Genomic DNA, 11,598 nt, shown 5'->3' with positions numbered 1-11,598 from the left:
CGCAATGTCGCACCTTAGCTGTTCCATGAGTTTGGCTTTATCTTCGAGGGCCAGGTTCTACAAGCACACGCAATTGGCAAATAACGGACGCCTCGATGGTTTTGAGAAACAGCTCGGAGATTTAACGACGCTCCTACGAAGGTTCTAATGATGAAATGACCCTTAAGATGCTTTAGGGAAACCGAGCTCAGTTCTTTTAGAGAAGTTAAATCTCAGTTAATAAAAAGTATATACACAGCATTGTGCTTCTTCCTCTTATTTGAGCTACGACAACAGACAATGAAGATTTTACGCCTTTTCAGGGTATTCTCACCTGCATCGTCAGCAGCTGTAGGGGACAGGTCTCCAAGAAGGAGCAACAGCACCACCCTGTGGAGAGAACAGAATTACCCCAGAGAAACAGTTAACATCCACCATGAGTTGGAACGGTGCTGGTACATACCAGAGCCACCACAGTACTGTTCAGGTTGTCATGACAGTGCGAAAAGGGTTTTATAAACGGACATCTCTACCTACCCTAGGTCGTTGTTCTGGCTAGGGTCAGACATATGTTTCAGCGTGAAAAATTCCGGCACATATGTTGTAATCTCTCCAGAAATTATTCCAATTCAAATCAAAATCTTCTTCGTCTCTTTCCCTACAAAAAAGGTAAAGCCCACAAAGAAAAAAAACACCACACTCTCAAGAGGGCACCCATGTCGTCCAGCCCAGGAATCCCCTGCTCAGCTAACAGTATCCCTCCTGGGAGCCAAGGTGAGGACTAAAGGGCACGGAAATCGAGGTCAAAATAAGAACTCCAATGGCAAACCATGAGTTTTTGTGTGTCCTCCAAGTCTTTTTACAAGATCCTAAATGTTCCTCTCGGGGCTCCGTGTGTGACAAAAACTTGCGTGGTCACACAAAAGTAATCTAGTCTGATGGAACTTAGAAATAATGAAATTGTCTGTAATATTGAGCCCAGAATATTTATCACTATCAGAATCGAGTATAGAACGGAACGGAGGAAGCTGAGTATATGCTAAGTATGTGTAACCCAATGGGGGTGTGTGAGAGTCTTAATCAATGGCTCACATATATAGTCAGATCGGTTGATCCACCCACAAACCCCAAAGGATGGTCTATATTGGCTTGGCATCATAACCCCGTGGGTAAACAATAAAAAGAGAAATGAAGTGAACACACGGCACGTAGCTCACTACCATAACATCGATCATAATCTCCCAGGCGGGGTCGAGAAACCACACCAGTTTTAATAAATGGATGTATACAAACACCTCCCACAATCGGTTAAACGAGACAGACTTAAAAACCAGTTCAACCTGCTCACCAGGAAGACGAAGGGCCATTTGCGTCACGTTACCTCTGCTTGAGCGCCGATCACTTCTCCCCTACGCAGTAATGATATCTCTGCAGGTCTATTGTAACTCCCCGTGTCTTAAGAAACGCTCACTCATTCCTTACAGGGAGACAGTGTAACGAAGACAGGGTCATATTACCCACATCCTACAGGAGACAGGGAACGCAGGAGGTCACTATTAACCGCAGCAACTCCTACAGAGAGACACGACAGACATGGGTCCCATAGTAACCAGACAAATCCACAACCATAGGCAGAAGAGACAGGAAGAAGACAGCGGTCTCATAAATCATACCAGAACGAATACACTATCGGAGAGAACAACAAAGTGAATGAAATCAGGGGTTCATATTGAACTCTCACACATCCACTAAAGAAGTAGAGTGACAGGCAGAAGACAGTGATCAATCAATTAAACACCACATCCTACAGGAAGAAGACATGGAAGATCAGTGGTGCTGCAATTAACCCCACATCCTACAGGAGATGACAGGAAGACAGGGTCATTAGTTAACCCTCATAATTCTCTAGTCAGAGAGCATACAAGGCAGACAGGGTAATTTAACCCACCATAACAGAGAGCCGGAAAGACAGGGTCATATTAACCCACATCCTACGCCAGAGACAGGAAGACAGGGTCATATTAACCACATCCTACAGGAGAGACAGGAAGCAGGGTCATATTAACCCACATCCTAACAGAGAGACAGGAAGACGGGGTCATATTAACCCACATCCTACAGGAAGAGACAGGAAGACAGGGTCATATTAACCCAACATCCTACAGAGAGACGGAAGACAGGGTCATATTAACCCACATCCTACAGGAGAGACAGGAAGACAGGGTCATATTAACCCACATCCTACAGGAGAGACAGGAAGACAGGGTCATATTAACCACACTCCTACAGGGAGACAGGAAGACAGGGTCATATTAACCCACATCCTACAGGAGAAGAGACAGTCATAAACCCACATCCTACAGAGAGACAGGAAGACGGGGTCATATTAACCCACATCCTACAGGAGAGACAGGAAAGACAGGGCATATTATACCACCACATCCTACAGGGACAGCAAGACAGAGGTCTTATATTAACCCACATACCAACGAGAGAGAGAGAGAAGGGGTCATATAACCCACATCCTTACAGAGAGAGACAGGAAGACAGGGTCATATAACTCCACACATCCTACAGAGAGACAGGAAGACAGGGTCATATTAACCCACATCCTACAGAGAGAAGACGAGGAACATACAGAGGGAACAGGGTCTAATTAACCCACAATCCTACAGAGAGACAGGAGACGGGTATATAAATCACACACCAACAGTCTCTCCACCAGGAGACGACACGGCTACCCAGTCTACGGGTTCAATCAAATCTAAACCCACATCCTGCCATTACACAGCGAGACAGGAAGAGAGGGGGGCATATTAACCATCATCCTACAGAAGAACAGGAGAGACGGGGTCATATTAACCCAACATCCTACAGGGAGAGACAGGAAGACAGGGTCATAATTATTTAACCCACATCCTACAGGAGAACAGGAAGACAGGCATATTTACCGTTCACATCCTACAGGGAGACACAGGAAGACAGGGTCATATTAACCCACATCCTACCAGAGAGACAGGAAGAGACGGGGTCATATTAACCCACATCCTACAGGGAGACACAGGAAGACAGGGTCATTATACACCCACATCCTACAGGAGAGAACAGGAAGAACCAGGGTCATATTAACCCACATCCTACAGGAGACAGAAATCAGGGGGTCATATTAACCACATCCTACAGGAGAGACAGGAAGACAGTGGGTCATATTAACAACCACCATACTCCAGAGCACAGGAGAGACAGGGTCATATTAACTCCACCAGTCCTTACAGAGGAGACAAGGAAGAACAGGAAGGTATATTTAACCCACAATCCTAAAGAGAGGAGACAGGGTCATTTAACCCACATCCACAGGACAGGACTGAACAAGGGATCCATTTTAAACCTCACTTCCAAAGAGACAAACGCCTATTCCCAATCCACAGGAGAGACATGGAAGACAGGGTCAATGATTAACCCGACATTCCTGAAGAGAGACAGGAAGACAGGGTCATAGCTAACCCACATCCGGTACAGGAAGACAGGGTCATATTAACCCAATCCCTACAGGGAAAGACAGAAGACCACTAGGGTTATATTAACCCACATCTTTACTAAGGCAGGGAGATCCAGGAAAGACAGGGTCATATTAACCCCACATCCTATCGAAGGAGAAGACGACAGGAAGACAGGGTCACTATTAACCCAACATTACAGACGGGGTATCTACCCACTCGAGAGACAGGAAGACAGGGTCATATTAACCCACATCCTACAGGAGAGACAGCGGAAGGCCAGGGTCATATTTACACCAAGCATACACTACAGGAGAGACAGAAGACCGGCGGTCATATTAAAGACAATCAGGACAGGAAAGACAGGGTCATATTAACCACATCCTCAGAGAGACAGAAAGACGGGTCAATTAACCCACATACTACCAGAGAGACAGGAAAGACAGGGGTCATATTACCCACATCCTACAAGAGAGACCAGGAAGACAGGGTCATATTAACCCAATCTACAGAGAGACGGAAGAGAGCGTCATATTAACCCCACATCCTACAGGAGAACAGGAAGACAGGGTCATATTACACCCACATCCATACAGAGAGACAGGAAGTACAGGGTCAATTAACCCACATCCTACAGGAAGAGACAGAAGACAGGGTCATATTAACCCACATCCTACAGAGAGACAGGAGACGGGTCATATTAACCCACATCCTACAGGAGAGACAGGAAGACAGGGTCATATTAACCCACATCCTACAGAGAGACAGGAAGACAGGGTCATATTAACCCACATCCTACAGAGAAGACAGAGAGACAGGGTCATATTAACCCACATCCTACAAGAGAACAGGAAGACAGGGGTCATATTAACCCACATTCCTACAGAGAGACAGGAAGACAGGGTCATATTAACCCACATCCTACAGAGAGACAGGAAGACAGGGTCATACTAAACACATCCTACGAGAGACAGGAGGACGGGGTCATATTAACCCACAATCCTACAGAGAGACAGAATGACAAAAGGGGTCATATATACACCACATCCTACAGCGAGACGACATGGAATGACAGGGGTCATATTAACACTACTATACCTACAGAGAGACAGGCAAGACAGGGCTCATGATCACACCCACATCCTACAGGAGAGATACAGGAAAGACAGGGTATATTAACCCACATCCTACAGAAGGACAGGAAGACAGGGTCATATTAACCCACATCCTACAGGAGAGACAGGAAGACAGGGTCATATTAACCCACATCCTACAGGAGAGACAGGAAGACAGGGTCATATTAACCCACATCCTACAGAGAGACAGGAAGACAGGGTCATATTAACCCCACATCCTACAGGAGAGACGGAAGACAGGGTCATATTAACCCACATCCTACAGGAGAGACAGGAAGACAGGGTCATATTAAACCACATCCTACAGGAAGACAGGAAGACAGGGTCATATTAAACCCACATCCCTACAGAGAGAGCAGGAAGACAGGCGTCATAATCTAACCCCACATCCTACAGGAGAGCAGATACAGGAAGACAGGGTCATATGTAACCCACAATTCGACAGAGTAGACAGGAAGAACAGGGTTCATATTAACCCAGCATCCTACAGGAGAGAACAGGAAACGGGTCATATTAACCCACATCCTACAGAGAGGAGACAGGGTGCTATAATTAACCTCACTACCTACAAGAGAGACAGGAAGACGGGGTCATATAACCCACATCTAAAGAGAGACAGGCAGACAGGGTCATATTTAACCACACATCCTGAAAACGCAAGGAAAGAAGAAGATGCCAGGGTCATACTACGCTCAATACCTGAAGACGCATACATGTTAAGGCTAGGGCATATAACGCTCAGCTACCATATCATGCAGGAACTCAGGAATGTGACAGGGCATATTAAAATCTACAGGACCGATGTACTGTGAGACCGACGGCAATAATCCGACCCTAACAGGAGACAGGAGACGGCCGCTATTACGCACTCGCTAAGGTGGCAGACAGCGTGATATTAACAATCCTCGAGCCAGGACCTGGATAGACCAGGCATATAACACATCACTACCAGGGGACAGGAGAGACAGGGGTCAATAACAATCCTAAGTGAGACAGGAAGACAGGTCTTACACCAACATCCCTTACAGGACAGGAATGCGGTCAACTGTCCGCAATCCACATGAGAGACCAGGGACTAGGGTCATTTATACGCCTGTATGCAGTCCTTACCGAGGCCATCTAGACACGGCAAACAGGAGTCTTACCCCAGCCTAAGGGACAGGAGACAGTCAATCCCCACATTCGCTACAGCAGCCAGACAGGAAACAGGTCTTTCAACCCGATGATCCGGTTGTTACAAGGGCGGAAGACGGGTCGGATTACCATCATCTCGGAACGGAAGAAGGTATAGCTTACACGAGCTGTCCTACAGAGAGACAGGGCAGGTCATTCCCTCTAGAGGAGAGGAGTCTTACGTGGTCATAGTTACCAATCTACAGATGGACAGAGACAGTGTGTCATAATTAACCCAGGCATCTACAACGGGCGTTACAGGGAAACATCTTATTAAACCCACTTCCTCAGGGATTGATGACCAGGCAATGACAGCACGCATATCTGCTCTCACATCTGCATGCAGCAATTACAGGACAGGTCTATTAACCCACACACTGAGCATAAGAGCAGGGTCATTATATCCTCAGTGTCAGGACAGGGTCATAAACCCACATCCTCAGAACGGAGGACGGTCAATACCCACTCTTAAGAGAGAAGGACTATATTAACCCCCGAAACGGGCGTCATTTAACTCGAAACAGGAAGGCATGGTATTAGAACAGATCCTACAGAGACAGGAGACGGGCTTGATTACCAGACTAAGGGGCGAGACGGCTATATTACCCATCTACAGAGGTCACAGAAGAAGGTCTTGGATAACACTGCCAGAGAGCAGATGCCTAGGGTCATATAAGGGGACCAAACAATCATCGACAGCATGAAACGTGCTAATCGGGTGCATCATTGCGAATGCCACGCACGCTACTAGACGGGGAGAGCACCAGGAACTGCAGTTATTAACACTCTACGACAGGTAGTTAACCTCTACGGAGAGACAGTATATGAACCCAATCTAAAGGGAAGGTCTATAACATCCTCAGAGAAGAAACGGGTTTACCATACAGAGAGACAAGCTCATATACCCATGGCGGATACAGTCATATCCAATCCTTAAGAGAAAAGATAGGGTTCATATTAACCCTCTACAGGAAAGCGTATATTGTACATATGTTATTCAAGTTGTTGAATCATTATGTTATGTTTCCAACCAAATATTTACACATGTTAAGTTTCTGGAAACACGTTAACACAGTGCAGAGAACTTTCCTTTGTGAGTTCATTCGAGGTCAATGCCCAACAAATTGAGGCTGTACTGAGATCAAAAAGGCCCCGGGGGGCGGTGCGAACGGTGCAAGTCTATTAGGAGGTGTTCCTAAGGTTTTTAGTTACACACACACACACACACACACAAAACAACCCCAAAACACACAGAACCACACCACCAAACCACACACACCACAAACACACACACCACACACATATACTATTTACTGTATGCCATCGGTAAAAGTGCATTGGAAATATTCAGACCGTTCACTCTTTCCACATTTTTGTTACGTTACAGCGTATTCTAAAATGGATTAAATACATTTCCCTTCATCAATCTACACACACAATATGGCCATCAATGACATCACAATACCCCATATATGACATCTCACAAACGCCCATAATGACAGAATGGAAAACCAGGTATTAGACATTTTTGCAAATGTAAAAAAAAACTGTAATACCTTATTACATCAAGATTCAGAACTCTTTGCTATGAGACTCGAAATTGGCTCGGTGCATCCTGTTTCCTCATTGCGTCATCCTTGGAACTCTCACCTGTGGTAAATTCAACTGATTGGACATGACTTTTGGAAAGGCACACACCTTGTTCTATATAAGGGTCCCACAGCAGGTCAAGTGAGCAAAAACCAAGCCATTAGGTCGAAGGAATTTTTCGTAAGATCTCCGAGACAGATTGTGTTAGAGGCACAGATCTGGGGAAAGGGTACCAAACATTTCTTCAGCATTGCAGGTCCTGAGAACCAACAGTGCCTCCATCAATTCTTAAATGGAAGACGTTTGAAGCACCAAGACTCCTCTAGATGCTGACGGCCGGCCAAAACTGAGGCAATTGGGAAGAAGTGCCCTGGTCAGGGAGGTGACCAAGAAACCTGATGGTCACTCTGCAAAGGCTCCAGAGTTCCTCTGTGGAGATGGAGAACCTTACCAAAGGACAACCATCTTCTGCAGCACTCCACGAATCAGAGCCTTTAAAGGTAAAGGGACAGACAGAAGCCACTCCTCAGTAAAAGCGCACATGACAGCCGCTTGGAGTTTGCAAAAAGGCACCTAAAAGGACTCTCAACCATGAGGAAAACAAGGTATCTGGTTAAATGAACAAGTTGAACCCTTTGGCCTGAATACCAAGTGGCACGTCTTGGAGGAAAACCTGCGAACCACCCTCTATCTGGTGAAGCATTGGTGGTGGCAGCTCAAGCTTGTGGGGAATGTTTTTCAGGCGGCAGGCGTTGGGAGACTATCAGGATTCGAGGGACAGATGAACGGAGCAAAGTACAGAGAGATCCTTGATGAAAATCTGCATCCAGAGCACTCAGGACCTCAGACTGAGGCAAAGGTTCACTTTCCCACACAGACACACGACCCTAAGCAACACCAGACAACGCAGGAGTGGCTTCGGGACAAGTCTCTGAATGTCTTGAGTGGCCCGTCCAGAGCCCACGACTTGAACCCGATCGAACATCTCTGGAGAAGAGCGACGCTCCCCATCCAACCTCACAGAGCTTGAGAGATCTGCAGAGAAGAATGGGAGAAACTCCCAAATACAGATGTGCCAAGCTTGTAGTGTCATACAGAAGAGAAGCGAGGCTGATCACAGCCAAAGGTGCTTCAACTAAGTACTCAGTAAAGGGTCTGATACTTAATGTAAAAAGTATTTCAGTTTTAATTTGTAATAAATTAACAAAAATGTCTAAACCTGTTTTGCTTTTTGTCATTATGGGGGATTGTGTGCAGATTGAGATATAAAAACCCCGATGTAATCATTTTAGAATAGGGTTGTAACAACAAAAATTTGGAATATTCAAGGGGTCTGAATATTTCTAACACTGTTAAATATATTACAAGGATGCAAATAGACCGCCAGACCTGCAAGAGAGAGACTATTTGCACATTGTTGCACTGTACATAGCCAACAATATAACATTATTTTGAAACTTTTGTGAGTGTAATGTTTACTGTTCATTTCTGATTGTTTATTTCACTTGCTTTGGCAATGTAAAACATGTTTCCCATGCCAATAAAGCCCTTTTAAATTGAAAAGAAAGAGAGTGACAGACACATACCTTATCCATGGCCATGTCCCAGATCTTACACAGCTCATCCTCATCTTCCTCAGGTAGCTGCATCTGGGCATCAGAGTCTCCCGTGTTCTGTTCCGACACAATCTGAAGGAGCATAACAACAACAACGATGATCAACGATGCATTATGAGCACAAGATGACAAAATGTGTTCTGCATATTAACAGTAAAATGTACAAGATGGAAGAGCACTTTCTGTAATGAGCAACAACAACAACGATGGTCAACGATGCATTTTGAGCACAAGATGACAAAATGTGTTCTGCATATTAACAGTAAAATGTACAAGATGGAAGAGCACTTTCTGTAATGAGGAGCAACAACAACAAAAATAGTGCTGTACGATGGATAATGCATTAGATGATGGAAAACGCATCGTCGCCATAACGCTTTTTAGACTTCAATAGCCTAGATGAGTTGTCTCATGAGTCAAGAAGGTATACCGAATGTACTTCAGTTGGTATTTGATCAGCAACAAGTAATACTGTATTGCAACAATGTACCAGTTACCTACCTGAATCATAACCAGTTACCTTCCTGAATCATAACCAGTTACCTTCCTGAATCATAACCAGTTACCTTCCTGAATCATAACCAGTTACCTTCCTGAATCATAACCAGTTACCTACCTGAATCACAACCAGTTACCTACCTGAATCAGACGGGTCAACGTGCTGAACAGCCAGTGTTTGCTATAAACTGTCTCCCCTATAGCATCCACCTTTTCCCCGTCCTGCTCCCCCTCTCTGTCCGGGGGTGGTGAGGGGTTACGGTCCATGACAGGAGAGTTCGCCGGGGAGGATGACCGGATGCTGGAGTTGTCGTCATCCACGCTGTGGTTCTCTAAACAGAAACATAATAAGGTAAGGTAAGACGCACAATGCTGGCTGCTACCTCTGGAGGTGTGCAGGGCCAGGTTCAGTGCGTAAAACGTTCTCGAACATTGCAGATATACATATTTTTTTCCTGCCATGTCATTGTCAGAGATTTGTTCTATCTAGGTAATTTCTATCTGAACGTTCCAAAACGTCGCGTCCTGCTGAATGCGCCCCAGGATAGGGTAAGGACGGCTTCGCAGGTGGAAGCTAGCTACCTAGCTACATTTCGCCGGTCGATGTTGGCTAGTAAATGTTCCTGGAATGTTAGCCAAGACAGAAGATCGAGGCTAGCAAAGCCTTAAAAATATAATGACCTAGCCTTTGCTAGCTAGCCATGTTAGCTGCTCAGACCGGCTCGTTTCAATAGCTCTATTAACGTTAGTGTCCCTGTGCACATTACAACAAAGCCATCAATTTCCTTGAGCTCACCCATGAATGATGACTGTCGTTCCTCGAGTATAATGATGGGTTTATATCACTGTGTTATCCAGAAACGTATGTTCACTTTAGTCGAGTTGCTTGCTAACCAAAACAAACATTGCTAGTCACCGCTAATGTTTTCAAATGAGCCTCCAACGCAATAGAAGGAACGCGCATGCGTGTGAAGGGTATCATACCATTTCCAACCACGATCCCTGACACGGCAAGATGACCAGGAACGTACAGTGTCATAAGACTGCGCGACGATCCTACAGTAGAGACAGGAATGACGGGTCATCCCACTAAAGCCTCACCAATAAGCTAACAGAGATATGACCACGGGGTCATAATTAACGCCACCGATCCTCACATGAAGAAGACAGAAAGCTGGTCAATTAAAGACACACATCCTACAGAGCAAGGAGACTCATATTCAACGGCAAACCTAGCAGGAGAGCTAGGAAGGACGGGAGTCCATATTAACCCACATCCTACACAGGAGAGACAGGAAGACAGGGGTCAATTAACCACATCCTACATGGAGACAGGAAGACAGGGTCAGTAGTTAACCCACATCCTACAGAGAGAACAGGAAGACAGGGTCTACTTTAACCCACATCTCTACAGGAGAGACAGGAAGAGCAGGTTCATATAACACCACATCCACAAGAGACACGAAGACAGGGTCATTATCTAAACCACATCTACAGGAGAGTACAGGAAGACAGGGTACATATTACGCACAAATCCTAAGAGGACAGGAAGACAGAGTCATATTAACCCACAAATCCTACAGGAGAAGACACACAGGAAGCAGGGATCTATTACCACATCTACAGTAGAGGACCAGGCAAAGACAGGTTCATATTAACTCCCACATCCTAACAGAGAGACAGGAAGAAGGGTCATATGTAACACCACTCTTACACAGAGACAGGAAGACAGGGTCATATTAACCTGAACGGAGGAGTCATTTACCACAGTCCTACAGAGAGACACGGAAGTACAGGTCATCTTAACACAACACGTCTCGACAGTAGAGGACAGAGGACGCGGGGTCAATGAGTCAAGCCCACATCCTAGCAGAGAGAAGACAGGAAGACAGGGCATTTAAACCACATTCGCTATACAGGAGAACGACAGGCGGCAATATGAGACAGGACAGGGCTCATATGAAACCCATACCTTACAGAGGGGACAGGAGAGCAGGGATCATATTAACCCACATCCCTTACACGAGAGATAGGAAGAGCAGAGTCTTATTAACCCACTATGCACTAAGGAGAGGACAGAAGACAGGTATCATTAACCCACTTTCCTAC

The 11,598-nt window shown here is 45.6% G+C and overlaps 1 protein-coding gene across 1 annotated transcript in view; it reads right to left on the bottom strand.

The window, feature by feature from the left end:
* saal1 (serum amyloid A-like 1) overlaps positions 1-10,422 on the bottom strand; it is a 17,794-nt gene extending 7,372 nt beyond the window's left edge. The window contains exons 1-3 of the mRNA XM_024140408.2: positions 10,286-10,422; positions 9,631-9,821; positions 8,962-9,063 (exon numbers count right to left, since the gene is read on the bottom strand). Coding sequence (XP_023996176.1) covers positions 8,962-9,063; positions 9,631-9,821; positions 10,286-10,289 — 297 coding nt within the window. The 5' untranslated portion in view covers positions 10,290-10,422. The remainder of the gene's footprint in view (positions 1-8,961; positions 9,064-9,630; positions 9,822-10,285) is intronic.
* Positions 10,423-11,598: the final 1,176 nt, after the last annotated feature.

The sequence above is a fragment of the Salvelinus sp. IW2-2015 genome, unplaced genomic scaffold (assembly GCF_002910315.2).
Source record: "Salvelinus sp. IW2-2015 unplaced genomic scaffold, ASM291031v2 Un_scaffold2129, whole genome shotgun sequence".
In the NCBI taxonomy this organism is placed as follows: domain Eukaryota; kingdom Metazoa; phylum Chordata; class Actinopteri; order Salmoniformes; family Salmonidae; genus Salvelinus; species Salvelinus sp. IW2-2015.
The sequence above is the reverse complement of the archived record's forward strand: the minus strand, read 5'-3'. Positions and strand labels throughout refer to the sequence as shown.